The sequence below is a fragment of the Felis catus genome, chromosome B1, assembly GCF_018350175.1.
Source record: "Felis catus isolate Fca126 chromosome B1, F.catus_Fca126_mat1.0, whole genome shotgun sequence".
NCBI classification, from domain to species: Eukaryota; Metazoa; Chordata; class Mammalia; order Carnivora; family Felidae; genus Felis; species Felis catus.
In genome coordinates, this window is record NC_058371.1 from 69,451,854 (window position 1) to 69,468,657 (window position 16,804).

Genomic DNA, 16,804 nt, shown 5'->3' on the forward strand with positions numbered 1-16,804 from the left:
CAGCAAGAAAGATTTAAAAAGAGCTTAATTAAGAAAACATAATTTAAAAATGATAGAATGATCTATATCTTTGGATAGTGCTGCTGAACATATAAAGTTAAATGAGAGAGAAGGTCTTGTATAGTGAAAATATTGCCTAATTTGAATTCAAGAATTCCGATTCTGGCTGTGCCTTTCCTTAGGTCATTTGCTTATGCAGTCTCGATCTGCTTCCTCTCTAAGATCAGTGTGTCATATCAGCTTATCTCTCAGGCCTCTTCTGGTTCTAAGATTCCACTGGAAAATACAAGTATGTTTCAGTTATCCAAACTTGGTATTGTTTCCTTTATATAAAAATGTTTGTTTGAAACAATCCTTGCTGGAGTTTGTAGCATTTCTTGAATCTGAACTCTCGTGGCCATTTTTTTTTTCTTCAAATACTGCTTTTGTCAGATTCTCTCCTTTCTTTCTATACCTCAAATTATTCTTGCCTTAAATCTTTCTCATAACCATGTCTAAGAAGTCTCTTATACTCCTTTATGTATTTTCTAACCTAGTAACTGTCTGTGTTTCAGCTTATATATCGTTTTCTGACCCACCTTTCAGTTTACAAATTCTCAACTCTATTTTGTTTTTAAAAATTTTAATGTTTATTTATTTTTGACAGAGAGAGAGAGAGAGAGAGAGAGCAGAGAGAGAGGGAGACACAGAATCCAAAGCAGACTCCAGGCTCCGAGCTGTCAGCACAGAGCCCGATGCGGGGCTCGAACTCACAGACTGTGACATCATGACCTGAGCCGAAGTTAGACGCTCAAACGACTGAGCCACCCAGGCACCCCTCTATTTTGTTTTTTAGTAAACTGACCAAGAGGTGGTTATTGGTTTTCTTTGACATATCTTTCCTTGAGTTCAGTGAGTTTTTTGGAACTTTGAACTGATGTCTTTTGTCAGTTTGAAAATTCTCTGTCATTATCTCTTTCAATATTTTTTCTGCTACATTGCCTTCCTCTTTTCTTCTGGGCATACAGTTACGTATTAGATCTTTTAATTGTGTCCAATGTATCTCTTAAACACTCAGTTCTTATTTTTTTCCAACTTCTTCTCTGACAGTTTTTATATTTCTTAGGGACCTGTTTCTGATTTTACAAACCTTGCATTTTTACCTTGTCCAATCTGCCTTTTAAACCCAAATAAATACTTTTCATTGTAGATATTTTTTTTTCAGATTAAGAGTGTTCATTTGATTCTTTTTAATGGTCCCAATTTTCTGTTGAAATTTTCTCATTCTTCATCTTTTTTGTTCATTTTTTGCTTTTTTAACTTTCTAATCTTAGTATTTTATTAAAAAAAATTTTTTTTTCAACGTTTATTTATTTTTTCGGACAGAGAGAGACAGAGCATGAACGGGGGGAGGGGCAGAGAGAGAGACACAGAATCGGAAACAGGCTCCAGGCTCTGAGCCATCAGCCCAGAGCCTGACATGGGGCTCGAACTCCCGGACCGCGAGATCGTGACCTGGCTGAAGTCGGACGCTTAACCGACTGTGCCACCCAGGCGCCCCTCTAATCTTAGTATTTTAAAGTCTGAATCACCAGTGGATTCTTTATCTCTTTCTCTCTTTTTTTTAAAAGTTTATTTATTAAAAAAATTTTTTTTTAATGTTTATTTATTTTTGAGACAGAGACAGAGCGTGAACAGAGGGGCAGAGAGAGAGAGACACACAGAATCTGAAACAGGCTCCAGGCTCTGAGCTGTCAGCACAGAGCCCCATGCGGGGCTCGAACCCAGGAAAGGTGAGATCATGACCTGAGCCGAAGTCGGACGCTTAACCGACTGAGCCACCCAGGCACCCCTAAAAGTTTATTTTTGAGAAAGAGAGAGAGAGAGAGAGCACATGCACACACACATGCACAAGCAAGGGAGGGGCAGAGACAGAAGGAGAGAGAGGATCCCACTATCAGCGCAGAGCTCAATGTGGGCTTTGGCTGTAACTCACAAACCGTGCAATTGTCACATGACCAAAATCAGAGTAGGATGCTTAACCAACTGAGCCACCCAGGCATCCCCCTGTCTCTCTTTTTAAAATCATTGTCTCTATTTTGTAGCTCAGAAAAATAAGACATTGCATGAAAAATGAACTCCACCGTATAATGTGTAATACAGTCACAGGTCTTAAGTAGAATTTGGTGTAATGACTATCATTTCCCACGTTTAATCAATAAGCATTGTTCCTCTTTTAGAGGACCTGCAGAAATTACCCATATTAAACACACTGAAAATAAACATTAAATACCATTAAATGATGAGTAGCTCTAAATTTCTCTAACCTCTTTGCATTCATTAACTAGCTCTCCAGAGTGAAAATAATTATGGCTTTCTATTTCTTTAAAATATTGACTGAAAAGGATTTCCAGTTTCAGAAACATAAAAACTAATGTCATTTGGTTCTAAACAAAAATATACCTTAATTATCAAGCTAAAACCATAGCCAAAAAAAATGACATTATCACCTGAGGTTTTCCTCAGCCTATTTGTTCACCATGTAATCAGACTCTCTTAGATTAATTTCAGCAGAAAGTCTGCCAATTCATGGACTTGCCCCAAAGCACATCAGGGGATCGTTAATACATTGGGCCGTTAGAAGAACAGTGGTAGTAGAACATCTTATTTTATACAGAAGTGGGAATCGTTATGAATTTTTTTTCTTGTTTCAGTAACAAGATTATAGTACTTTATAGTATGGCATACTTTAATGTTTAAAGAATAAAAAAATGCAAGCGAGCACCATAATACACCTGAAAGAAGTGTATTTATTTCACGGGCCCAAGTGTATAACTTTCACAGGCACAAAGTTCCCTGTTTTAAGCAAATCTAGCTAACCCTCAGTGTCCATTAGGACTATTTCATATATGCCATCTTACAAATAAGCAACACTTTACAAAAGGCTCTTATCTACTACCTAGTTCTTAGAATAAATGTGTTTATCCTTTGAACAGTCATGTGGATACTATAAAGACTATAGCACGCTATAGTCATGTGGATACTATAAAGATTACTATACTTGATGCAATTTATTGCCTTCTGTCATGATTTCTTTAATCTCTTTTTACAGTGAACAAATGACTTTCTAAAAAGTCTGAATCTTGTAAGTACAGGTCACCTCCTGGTTAAAGCTGGAGTACTTCTCAGCAGCTAAAAATGTGATGGGCAGCCATTTTTCCTGGCCTTCTAACGTATGATCCAAACAAAGTTTACGCAAGTCAGAGAGAAGGACAAAGTTTTCAAGTCTTATTTTATGGAACTATGGGGATTCCAGCCAAATTTCTTCTGACAAGAAATTTTCAGTTGCCTTTGGGGGAGATGACCACTGGTAGCCTACTATTGGAGACATTTGGTGCAGGAAGCCATTGACTTGCACAGGTGTATGGGAAGAAGAATGGTCAAGCAGTAGCCTGGGCTAGAGGAAGTCCAGTGTGAAGTGAGATGTGCTCCCAGGTGCAAAAAGTGGCCAAATAGCATTGGACTGGGCTTCTCCAGGTGATCAGGGCCAGCAGTGGTGACTGTGGTGGTCCTGTGGATGGCACCTTTATCTCTTTATTTCTTGTCTTTTCTCTTCATATTGGTCATTTTCTTTTATTTTTAGCATGTGTATAATTTTCAGTTGCTTTTCAGATTATGAATGATAAACTGTAGAGGCTTTATAGAATATTCTTCCAAAAAGTATTAAGATTTTTAGTCAAAGAGTTGCAGTGAATGACCTTGATCCAGTCCAGACTTATTTTTCAGCTTTGTTATGCTTATTTCCATTTTGCTTTTATTCATAGGGGTGGTCATTAGCCCTAGGGAATGCCTAGGTCTCTTCCATCTTGAATAACAATCTTTTAACATCCTGGTGCTGTCGGGTTGCTGAAATCTACCTCAGTTCTTGAGCTTTCTGTCTGCTGTTGACTAATTTATTCAGGATCGCCTTGCACATTCACAGTTCAGAAGCTGACCAGCCATTTGAGGGAAATTTGAATGCAGATTTTTGGGCACTCCCTCCGAAGTTCCTTTCTCTCCAATATTTTGCTCCTCAAATCCCATCTCCTTGGGCAGCCCCGAACTCACTCTCTGACTCCTCAGACCTAGCAGCATGCTTCTTTCTTCTTGAGCTCTTTTCGCTCTTGCCAACACTGGGAAAGTGCCCTCAGAGAAATTCTGAGCAGTGCACCTCGTGTGCTTTCTTTTCTCAAGGATTCTTGCTGCTCAATGTTACTTGAGCTAGTTCTCCAATGCTTTCAAAGAATTTTTTATGTTTTCCCAACTTTTAAAGTTAGTTTTGGTATAAGATTTAGTTCAACATAAGCTACATTATTGGGTCCAGGGCCAAAAATTTTATCCATTAAATTTTAATTTCAACAATTTGTTTTATCACCTCTGAATGGTATTTTATTTTTATTTTTTGAGAGAGAGAGCATGCATGTGAGTAGGGGAGAGACAGAGAGAGAGACAGACAGAAAGAGAGAGAGAGAGAGAGAGAGAGAGAGAGAGAGAGAAGAATCTTAAGCAGGCTCTATGCCCATCATGGAGCCTGACTTTGGTCTCAGTCTCACAACTGAGAGCATGACCTGAGCCAAAATCAAGAGTCAGATCCTTAACTGATTGAGTCACCCAGGCACCCCACCCATGAATAATATTTAAAAAAAACTTTTTAAAAATATGTCCTCATTATTTTTAATCCCTTTTTATTGCATGCTCACTTTGTCTTCCTTTAAACATTTATATATATAAATATATAATATATATTAATATATTAATATATATTATTATATTAACATATTATTATTATATTATATATGTATATATTAATATATAATAATAAATATATATTATATTATATATATGTATATATATATTAATATATAATAATAATAATAAATATATATAAAAGAATCCTTCCTTTTTAGAAAACTTGTAAACAGTGGATTATATATGTTTTTCCTTATTTATTACGGGTCTAGGCTTAAAGTAAGAAGGCCTTTGAGTATCTAGCCTTACATACTGCTGAGGCAGAAGTTATATATTTTAATCTCAAATTATGCTTTCCATGGAAAATTTAGAAAAGTAATACAAATGTTTAGTGATATACTTAGATTCACCAAGCTTCTTAGACATTTGAAAGCCTTAGCTACAGAAATTCCAAACCCATCTATTAAACATTTATTTAAAAAAAATTACATATTTGAGAGGGAAAGTTACCTACTTGCTAGCAGAAATTCAACCAATTTTAAAGGATTTTTTTTCTTACTTAAGGAAAAGAAAAATGCCTTTTCCAGGATCCAATAAGAGAATAGGTGAAAATAAGCTTTGGTTCAGTTTGAAATTTATGATGGATTGGTAGGTAAATTATTCATTAAATGAAAATGAAAAATCTATGAAACTAATCAAGCCAGTCTAGTACCATTACTTGGCAGATGACAAATTTGGCCAGATTAGAATTGCCATATTTGATGCTGGGTATAGGCATGATCTAGAAAACAATGGGAAGACTTGAAATCTGAACGTAGAAGATGTGTCTATTAGATGTGGGCAGATTCTAAGGGTGGTACATGGGCGAGAAGGTGGAGAACTGACAGAACTGAAAGTTTTTAAAAGAATCCAGTCTGGAAGGTCGGGTCCTACATGCTGCCCGACTTGCTAGACCACCGAGTATCTTTTTGGAACCCAAAGTAGCATGACTAATTTTAGCAGAATATACTCCTGCTTAATTTTGAAGTCTTTTGTTAAGTACAGAGGGAGACAGTGAGCAAATCCTGGATACCATGCTGCATTGGTAACTTGGTAAGACTGACCACTATTTCTTGAACCTGCAATTATGTATTCATCAGTGCTTTATTCCATCAATGTTTTCCTTCCCCGGTCTCTTTAGAGAGTGCTTAGTCATTAGCATCATGCTTCCAAGAAAAAAAGAGCAAGTACATGGTTTACAGATGGCTACCTTCTTTCTGGGTCGTCACATGACAGAGACCAGAGAAAGGAGGCAAGCTCTCCTTTGTCTCTTCTTACAAGGGCAAAAATTCCATCATGAGGCTCTACCTTCGTGACCTAGTTACTTCCTGGAGTTCCCATCTCCATTTATATCATACTGGTAATTAGAGTCTCAACATATGAATTTTGAGGGGGCACAAACATTCAGTTAATAGCCCTTACCAAAAGCACCTAGCTAAGAATATTTTGTTTACAAATTCCTCAACTCAGTGGAATTAAATGTAGATCTATTGTCATAAACTGTATTTCTGGCTGTTTCTATATTATGAGCAATTAGTACAGAGATAAAAAAAAAAGGAGTGTTGCCTTTGAGCTGATGATTACTTCAATCAAGTTTGCTTTATTGCCCAAAAAACTGCAAAATAATGTGCCTTCTTAAACCAAAGCATCGGTAATTTCCTATGGAAAAAGAATTGAGGTGTGTTATATTTAGGGAAATGACATGTTCATTCTTATACAAATATTTAGTTTTCTTCTATGTGTCACACTACTTTATATTTGCTCATTTTTTGTGTTTCAGAAACCCATTCCAGGCTTCTCACCAAAGCTTTTTGGCTTATAATTTTTGTCTATGCTACACATTATGTGGCCATGGGAACCCTAGGACCGCCTTTGGAAAATAGTGTGATTTTCCTATAAAAAGTGTCTTTATGGGTACAGATCTGGCGATGGCCTGCAGAGGATTTGATTTCTTCCTGTAATTTTCCTTAGACAGTCCCTCCACACCCAGGAGTGTTCCTGGTTTTCATTCTATGGTTTGTGAATTTTTGTCACTCTCAAATTTCTTCTTTTCCCAGTATCTACATGCTATGACCTTGCTTTGGGAAAGGGCTAGAATCAGTACGGCTGGGTAGGTGCGGGTGCCTCACTGGGCAGAACATATGATATTAGCACAGTCTGTCTTTTCCAAACCAAGGAATGAAGTGTCAAAGAGGAAATGAACTCTCATAAAGAGGAAAAAAGTACAGAATAACTTTACATAAATTACAAATGCTGTTTTGACACTTACGACAACTTTTTGCTCTTTTCTATTCTTCCTTTTTTGGCATTTTCCTATCTTCTTGCTGGCCTGCCCTGTTCTTTTTGGGGTTCCTCAACTAGAGCCATGGTTCTCAAACTTTAGCATACATCAGATTATCTGGAGGGCTTGTTACAATACAGATTGCAGACCCTCTCCTCCAGAGTTTCTAGTCCAGTAGGTTTTGGGGGGTTCAAGGATTCACATGTCTAATAAATTCCCAGGTGCAGTTGATGCTGATGGTCCAGGGCCACACTTTGAGAGACGATAGTCTGGAGATTGTGTTTTATCATCTTAACAGTTTCATTCATTTATTCATTATTTCATTCACTCACTCATTCAGTCAACATTTATTGGGATACCACTGGCCTTTAGTGGGTCTTTAATAAATGGTAAGTTGTTGTGCATTTCCCTGAGTCTCAGCAGCCTACGAGTACCAAGCACTCTTTAGTGGGAGGACTTAAACTGCACAGACTCTTACCCTCTCCTGCATAAAACAAGACCTCCAGCACCTCTCAAACAAGCATGCAACTGTGTCACAGAATGCCAGGGTTTGTCACTCAAATGCTTATCACCCAGTCATTTCCAGTTACCACATTCCAGCTTCTCATGGATGTTTTCTGTCTGTGCAGCTAGTAAGGTTGACTGACTCACTGCTGAGCCTGCTGTTGCTGCTGCTGCCTTCCACGTGAAGCATGAGGGTCTGTGCCAGGGGTGCCGCCTGCCAGGGCTTCCCAAAAAAGCGGTCAGGAAAATGGGGTCATCCCTGATCTGCTTCACATTTCCTTGCCTGGAAACCACAGCGGGCTGCTGATGCCTCGACATATCACAGAACAAGATGTGAAAATATATCCATCTGTGTTTGTCTGTGGTTATTTCCTGGGGCTTGAATCTACAGGACTGGGAAGGTGGGAATGGGTGGCTGGGCAGAGTAGGTGATATTAACACTTTCTGTCTTTTCTAACCCGGCTTCTCTATCAGTTCATGAAACGTGCGTGTGCAGTTTTCACACCCCAACGACTTCTCAGATATGCAACACGTGTCTGAATCGCAGTGGGGGGCACAGCTGAGTCTCAGAACGTCTAGATGCAAATGAAAAAAAGGACCCCAAATTTCTGTCTAGCTTCTTCCCCTGTACTTTTAAGGTGTTTGTTTATAATCCCGTTGCATTTCTAGAATGCCAAATTTAATCTAGTCTAGCCAGGGGGACTTCCTTCCACTGAATGTACTTTGCAGCTTCTTTCTTTTATACAAACTCTGCCTTAGGTGAGGAGAAAAGAGATAATTTGTAGCTCTGCATAATTTTCTGCAAGGAGCCCAAGGATTCAGATGGCTTTATCCAATCTTCACTCCTCGACATAGGCTCAAATGGTTTTGGTTTTCCTATCCCAAGCCACAAATTACCTAGGGCTGGCGTGTCTGTCCTCATTTCTGTCTGTGGGCTGGGAGTGGAGGTGGGAGGTAGGGAATTGAGGCCTTCAGCACCCATGGTTGAAAAAGAGGAGCTTAATTGTCTAGACTGTCCAGGGGCTTTTAGAGGGACTTCAGGGAGTTTCTGATTTACCTAATTCTTCTCTGACTCCATGATGACTCTGCATTCTTGGGGTTTAGAACTATAGAAAAAAAAATGCTGGCTATTATAACATGTGTAAATCATCTAATTATCCAGAAGGGAAATAAGAACCATATAAATATGCTCTTTCAAATTTATGTCAGGTTGGCTGTCATACATTTTATTTGTTCCTTGTATTATGCTCTGTCCATACAAACATTGCTTGGTTTCTGGTCATGTGGCAGGGGCATCCTGACGCAGACACAAATTTATGTAAATAGAACAAATCCTCCCAGGGAAATGAGGTTAAAGGGATGATTATGGTAGATTTCCACAGCAGGAAAAGGCAAGGAGGCTCATGTTCCTCTTTGCCAGGTATAACAGTAGATAGAGGGGAGAATACCCAATGCAATGAAATGTCAGATCCTTCATCCCTTGGAAATGTGCCTATGTGGTGCCCTCCTGGTCACACGCGAGAGATCAAGTTATGGCACTCAGCGGCACTTCACAGATTTGTAAGGCGGGCTCTGAGAAGACAGGCAGTTTTCTTTTCGAGTGTTTCTTCTACCTACAGCAAGTGGATGTGGGTCGACAGGAAAGATGTCCTTAGAGTGACTAAATAATCTAACATCAGATGAAAGTGCACATGTTTCTAAATCAAATATAACACAATAACTGTAACTTCTTTTGCATATAGTTTTAAAGACAGATATAGTATAGAGCACAATTTAAGGAACTACAAACTTCTTGGTAGCAATCAAACACCTTTATGACAACATTTCAAAGACTATAAGCCTAAGGGTTTTTTCAGGGTCAGGACAGGCCGGCTCGGGGATGCCCAGGCCTGGTGTTAGAATGGATAGCAAAAGTATTAGCAAATTCTGTATGACAAGCAAGACAGAGTGGGTACCCAAGAACCTAGGCTAAAGCCAGGATTATAGTTCTAGAAGGCTATAGGTCCTAGAGAGTCAGGAAAGTTGTGAGCAAGGGTTAGGAACCCAGTGGAAGGATCTGGTCAGCACAGATCCAGGAACGAAGTGTCCATTTGTAGTAGGTGTATAATCTATGTAGCAAGCACGGGCCAACAAGGAAAAGCTTTAATACTTAGGTTTTCAGTGACTGGAGTCCTCATATATTCCTTTTCACTTTCTGAATGGCTCTGAGGAGGTACATGAGCCTGAGCCCACAGTAGCAGCAAAAGGTACACGTGACAGGAGTGGGGAAATGAGAAATGTGAGTGAGAAATCTGGAGCCCTATGCACTGCCCAATCTGGTCCTGGAATTTTCCCAGCTTCGAGGAGAACCAGCCTTTATTGCGTTTGGTTCTTACAACTGGAAGCCTTGAAGGATTTAAAGATTATTTTACTGCTGATGAAACCTAAGACTTATCACTTAACTGCATAAAGGTGTTAATTTGCTTCTGAACCCAGCCATTTCACTTTTAGAAGAGTGAATTATAAATCCGCACATTGGAAGTTTTTCAAACTATGGATTGCTGGGCTCTACCTCAGACCAATTAAATTAGAATCTCTGGGGAGGTGGATGGGGCTTAGGTGTCTATATATTCTAAAAGTTCTCAATGATATTTTTCTTTAACTTTTTAAATTTAATTTTAAATGCTGAAAGTATCATAGACTCTTCATTGTAAATAAAAATATGTAAAAATTATTACTTCTCCTCCTTTTCTAGACAGAGGCAGAGCATATGCAAGATATAAAGAATATAAAAAGACTATTTGTCTACCTACCACCTCTTTCATAAATCATAAATGGATAGCCAATAGATTGTCCCAAGATAAACATCCTTTCACAAATATCATACAGGTCAAGAAATCAAATGCTACGACAGGCTCCAGTTCCTGCTCATGTTGCTTTTCCTCACTACCTTCTCTTGCCTCCAGAAAGGTATAAAAAGTTTCCCAGGGAATTAAAAAAATTTTTTTTAATGCTTATTTTTGAGAGGGTGGGGAGGGGCAGAGAGAGAGAGGGAGACAGAGGATCTGAAGCAGGCTCTGCGCTGACAACTGCGGGGCTTGAACTCATGAACTGTGAGATCATAACCTGAGCCAAAGTTGCACGCTTAACCGACTGAGGTACCCAGGCACCCCAGAGTTTCCCAGGTAATTTTAGTGAGCCTTATAATTGTCTTTTGGGGTGCCTGGGTGGCTCAGTTGGTTAAGCGACCGATTTCGGCTCAGGTCACGATTTCACGGTTTGTGAGTTTGAGCCCTGCGTCAGGCTCTACACTGACAGCTCAGAGCCTGGAGCCTGCTTCCGATTCTGTGTCTCCCTCTCTCTCTGCCCCTCCCCTGCTTGCACTCTGTCTCTCTGTCTCAAAAATAAACATTAAGAAATAATGAAATAAAATAAAAACATAAAAAAAGAATTGTCTTTTCACTTTGTTTTCCTCATGGATTTTTTTTTTTTTAATGGAGAGAAAGTACTTTACATATGAGGATTTGATCAGTCTCTCTGATCACATAATATTAATACCAGTAATAAGTATTTTGAGTGTTATATGTACACGCACATGTTATAGGTATGTGTGACTCTTATATCGTGGTAACAAATTTTCATGCCAGTACTCATTCAAGGAATTGAGGTTTATTTTTCCAAAACAAAATTAAACTTCTCTCTTGAGCCACATGACACCCGATGGTAGAATATACCTTTCTATTCAGTGTCAACAGTGACCATGAGGAATAGATTGCCACTGCTTCCCCCTTCTAGAATGAGGCTCCACCACGCCAAGGGAAATAGGTTGCTGCCTTGGGAAGCCAGGGGTTGCTGAGGCCAAAGATCGTGGTTGTGTGTATCGGGCCACTTGTGGGCGATATATACAGGCCCAAATGAGAAAGCCACCGTGTTGACCATTTTAAATGCTGAGAAACAGCCTGAAAAGAGATGACCTCAACAGAACAGAGGGCTACCAGATCCCAAGGGACTGAAGAGACATCAACAGCCAGCGGGAGAGACAGTAATAGGGGTGTTTTTGAAGCAACTGCAAATACCCACCAGATGATCAGCTTTATATACCTGCACTAAAGTCCAGAGACCTTATAAATCAATTCACGACAATGTAATGGAGTAGCAACACATTTCTACTGTTACTACTTTTCTGTTCCCACTACCCTTCAACTCGGGAATAGCCAGAGAGACTCGAGTGGGGTGAGTGGGCATGTGGGTGAGGAATTGAAGGTCTTAACAGGGAAAAAAAAAAAAAAGCAATCCAGGATGAATTTTCCCTCCCCCTTTTCAGTAGGTTTTGGCTATGCTTTTTGAGGGATGGATGATTTCTGGAAAAGGAAAAGTTAAACAAAATTTGAAAATTTTGACCCTGTTTGGATCAAACATTTTGATCAGGTTAGGTGCAGATTATGTGTGTGTGTGTGTGTGTGTGTGTGTGTGACTAAAATGAGTGGAGACATTTTAAAAAATCCAAGTATGACTAGAAAAGTCATATCTGGGTTTTTTACCCAAGGGAGTGGGAAAGCACTACTAAGACACAGAGCAAGTTTGAATAGGCAATGGGGAGAATGATGAAAACTGTTTTCTGATTACATCTGACAGACATTCGTGTCCACTGTGTTGGTTATATCCACATATTGACTATACCAATAATTCAATGAGTGTGTTCCTAAATCTACCATGATACCTCCCCCGACCCCCTGCCTCTTTGGTGCAATGGTGATTCTTGTTAAGATGCCTGGGCTAGGAGAAGGGCCTCTGAGAAGTTCAAAAAAGTGCTAGAGGAATAAAGAACATTAACTAGCATTTCAAATTGTCATTCCATCACCGCTATCTCCTTTAACCATTACAAGAAACCAATGGGGTACGTGCTGTCATTAGTCTTCTCTTAAAGACGGAAAATGAGGCTAGAGAGGTAAGGCTACCTGTCACAAGGGACCACAGCTAGGAAGAGAAGAAGGGCTAGAAGCCAGGCTTTCACTCTCTGGAGCCCATTCTCTAAATATCCTACACTTTAGCCTCTACTAATCTCTCTTGTGGCTGTAAGGAGAAGCAATGCACTGGTCTTCTTCTAGTAAAAAGACCTTTTTTGGGGAGAGTGGCAGCCAAGCAAATTTACTAACTCATGCACCTCTCATCTAACTCTGAAATGTTTCTTCACTAAAAATTAAATTGCTTTAGAAACAGCCAGCAGAAGCTTCTGTTTGTTACAACCTGGCGTCTGCTTTTAATTTGAGGTGCACTTTTAATTTTGAGAGGTCAGTTGTTCTTCTCGATGTGTGAAAATAATAATATGGTTATAATAAAGCAACGCTGTCATGGCTTCCTTTCAAGAACTTAACATTTAGCACCGAGAAAATAATCTTGTGCTCATGGAAGTGAGCTTTAAGAGTTTGGAACACAAAGAAAAATGCTTTTGGAAAAATGCTTGAATTCTCATGAAGGTTAGCCAAAATCCACAGGTACTTCTAGGCCATTGTCAATAGTGGAATTGTTCCTCTCCTTTCTCTATGTGGCAGAACTTTTAAAAAAACAGAGAGGTCTGAGTTCGAGTGCTAAAGTAACAGTTGTATTAGAATTTTTTGGCATTATATCACTTAGAAGATTGTTCTTTCCTTTTCTCTATATTTTAATTCCCTGATCTTTTATTTCTTATTGCATTGTAAAATGTAGTAGTTTTAGGATTATATATCATACGCTAATCTCTTACCCCCTCCCCACCCCAGGATCCCAAACTTCTTTTCCAGTGGGGAAAATGTTCCCTGTAGCCTTCCTGCCTTCTGACTCTATTTGCCATAGAAGCAAAAAAAAAAAAAAAAAAAAAAAAAAAAAAAAGGAGCTTAAATGACACCCAGAGGTCATCAACCCTACCTTTGTGCCAGGACATGCAATCTCCCCAAGCCAATTACTAACCTGTTTTTAAAACAACCTCCAATCAGAGAGAATCCTGGACTTCTTTTTGTGAGCTGTTGCACTGTGCAAGACCACACTATAAATGTCTTCGCCTATCTGTACGTACTCTTATCTCACTGTTCTATTTTTTTCCTCGTGGAAATTAACCCTTTCTTACCTTTCTATAAACCTGTAGGCCCCTTCTTCTCAGAAGAGTTGGCAGACACATGTTACTCTGTAAACAGTCAAGATGGTAAGGTGAGTCGTAGTTCCGGGAACCTGGGTGCTCTAAATCCCCAGCTACGTGGGAGGGACAGCAGGGCAACGGGATTCCTCATTTTATAAAGTATTTATCCGGCTGCTGCCAAGCAAACACTCCCAATCCCTTTTTTAATTTAGGAGACTGACATTTCTGAGTCTGTTTCCAAACAGGACACTAGAGGGCTCCCAGAGGTTAAGAATAAGTGGAAAATTATTTGAATGAAAACTGCTTCTGTACGGCTTTTGTTGTTCCAGAATTTAAAATCAAAGTTTATTTTTTAAACTATTTAAAAAAAAAAAAAAACTTAGGCATCTGAAAACTGGGATAGCAGCAGCCAGTTCACAAGTAACTGTTTTGCTTTGCAATCAGTAGTTTTCAAGGGAGCTTTTAAAGCTGAGCTGAAATATTTGAAATGTGGAACACTCTTGACCATGAAATATGTTCTACTTACATGCTTCAGCCTTTAAAAGTTCTTTGCATTACAGTCAGGGATTACATTCTTCCTGGAGCCAAGCATGGGGCCAGCTGTGTAAGTAAGGTTGCTTGTGAGTTCTTCTTTTTCATAATGTGAAAAAATAGAGCTTAAGATCCCTTTATTTTCTTTCAGCTGACTTTTGTGGGAAGAAAAGGAATGAAAAGCAGTCGGATTTGTGTTTTGTGTTTGTGTGTGTGTGTGTGTGTGTGTGTGTGTGTGTGTGTGTGAGACTGAATCAATGTAACTTCTGTTAAGATATATGGATGTTTATGGTTTCATATTACAATAATTCCTAATGCAGGATGTTGAAACATACTCTGAAGAAAAAACTGTACCATCAGATTAAGATAATATGTTTCTGAAACTGAATGTTAATACTTGATGCTTCTGCCCAATTTGTAATGCAGGACTTTAAAAAGTAAACACGGGATGGCAATAGATTGTTTTTAAAAACTACCTATCACTTGTCTTAAATTATTTCTCAATGTCAAAAAGGAAAAGCCTGGGTTGGTCAAATGTCAATACATTTCTTTCAGAATCAAATTAAATGACTCCAGCTACAAGTTATAAAATATTCTTGGATTTTAGGGCTTTGTTTTCATTACTCTAAACTGAGTATCAAATCTATACATCTATCTTGTGTCTATTTGTTAAACTCTCTTTAAAAAAAAAACATTTCATGGTGGTGATATTTATGAAAGGAAAGGGTTACTTTTTTTTTTTTTTTCCTTTACTCTTGAAGAGGAACTGAACTCGTCTGAGATTGTGACTCAGTTAACTCTGTTTCCATTCATTCTCAGACACAAGCCACACTTCTCCTCGGGGAAGCTGATAGGAGTTTAAAAGGTTTGTTGTGGCGAGCGTCGGAAACATTCCCAACTTCATCACCAACCCTTTATACTTCCACCTTTACTCTACCCACTGGAGACCACTTATATACCTAAGCAGAGGCGACAGCTGAATTCAGGAAACCATGCATCATGTCAGCAGGAACCAACTGCAGACTTTAAAGTCTGCTCAACATGTGGATGCAGCAGAGAAATGACCTGTCCAGACAAGCCAGGGCATCTCATAAACTGGTTCATCTGCTCCCTGTGCGTCCTGCGGGTGCGTAAACTCTGGAGCAGCCGGCGCCCAAGGACCCGGAGGAACCTCCTGCTGGGCACTGCCTGTGCCATCTACTTGGGCTTTCTGGTGAGCCAGGTGGGACGTGCCTCTCTCCAGCAAGGAAGGGCAGCAGAAAAGGGGCCGCACCGGGGTCGTGACACCGTCGAGGCGCCCTACCCTGAGATACCCTTGGATGGTACCCTGGCCCCTCCAGAGTCCCAGGGCAATGGGACCACGCTGCCGCTCAACGTGGTGTACATTACCCTACGCTCCAAGCGGAGCAAGCCTGCCAATATCCGTGGCACAGTGAAACCCAAGCGCAGAAAGAAGTATGCAGTGGCATCTCCGGCCCTGGGGCAGGAGGCTTTGGTTGGGCCATCCCTTCAGCCACAGGAAGCTGCAAGGGCAGCTGATGCTGAAGTGCAGGGAGGAAACCTGGGCAAGGTTGGGGAACGACCCTGGAGGTTGATACGCGGTTCAGGGGTGCAGGTTGGTGGCTCAGATTTTCAGCGACCGGAGACCAGGGAGAGCAACATCAGGATCTACAGCGAGAGCGCCCCCTCGTGGCTGAGCAAAGAAGACATCCTCAGAATGCGCCTGTTGGCGGATGGTGCCGTGGCCGGTCTTCACCCAATTTCCTCTAAGAGCGGAGCCCGCTTGCTGGTGCTGGAGGGGAGCGCCGCTGGCTCTGTGCCCGGCTGCGGCCCCAGCCCCTGTGGACTGCTCAAGCAGCCCTTGGACATGAGTGAGGTGTTCGCCTTCCACCTGGACAGGATCCTTGGGCTCAACAGGACCCTGCCGTCTGTGAGCAGGAAATCAGAGTTCATCCAAGGTAACAGCTTCACATGCTTCGTTATTTGCAGCTGTTGGGGATTCGGGTTGATTTTTCTCTTTTCCCTCACTCTCCTTTTCGAAATGATTTTCTCCACCCACGTTTCACATTTGGACAGCAGCAGCATGTCTTTCCATACGTTTGGCATTCTTTACTTTCCCAGCTTTGGGAGGATATGAGAGTTCCAGGGAAATGCTGTACTCAACATGCAAGAGTAAGCCCACACTGTGTAATCTTTGCTCTCCATTTCCCTCCCTGCACTTCCCAGTGGCTTATTAAATCTAATTAAAGCCAGTGGCAATTTGCATGATGAGAAGAGGAAGCGGGGTGGAGGCAAAGAACTTGCTGACAGTCAGGCATATTATTAGAGAGGTTACTATGGAAGTAAGTAGAATTTCATTCGTTAGGAGTTTTTGAAAGGAAAGGGGAAATGGGTTATCTTTCTTCAGCAGATGGAATCTTCTTAAAAGGCCCAGAGCCAGACCATGTTAGCTTCGACCCTTTGATTCTTTTACAGTGGATTTAACCTCCTTATTTTGCAGAGAAAATGAAGCAAAAATAGGTAATTTGTTCAGTATATATGCTAACTAGCCCTACGGTTTCTTCAAGCCTGTGACTGCAATTTATTGAGCCCGATTTCTAAGACTCTCTCAGGTGACGGACGATTTGGCAGGTTCTGGGGATATGTAGCCA

General features: G+C 40.3%; 2 protein-coding genes across 3 annotated transcripts in view; one reads left to right on the forward strand and one right to left on the reverse strand.

Moving 5' to 3' along the window:
- TMEM144 (transmembrane protein 144) overlaps positions 1 to 13,537 on the reverse strand; it is a 90,355-nt gene extending 76,818 nt beyond the window's left edge. The window contains exon 1 of the mRNA XM_011281596.4: positions 13,457 to 13,537. The gene's annotated coding sequence lies outside the window, so the exon portion shown is untranslated. The remainder of the gene's footprint in view (positions 1 to 13,456) is intronic.
- A 16-nt stretch (positions 13,538 to 13,553) lies between these two features.
- Positions 13,554 to 16,804, forward strand: part of GASK1B (golgi associated kinase 1B) — a 48,317-nt gene continuing 45,066 nt past the window's right edge. The window contains exons 1-2 of one of the 2 annotated variants that reach the window (XM_003984914.6): positions 13,554 to 13,693; positions 14,973 to 16,111. In XM_003984914.6, the coding sequence (XP_003984963.3) occupies positions 15,214 to 16,111 (898 nt within the window). In that variant the 5' untranslated portion in view covers positions 13,554 to 13,693; positions 14,973 to 15,213. Of the gene's footprint in view, positions 13,694 to 14,003; positions 14,227 to 14,972; positions 16,112 to 16,804 lie in introns of those variants that run through there. The other variant, XM_011281597.4, reaches the window with a different exon arrangement.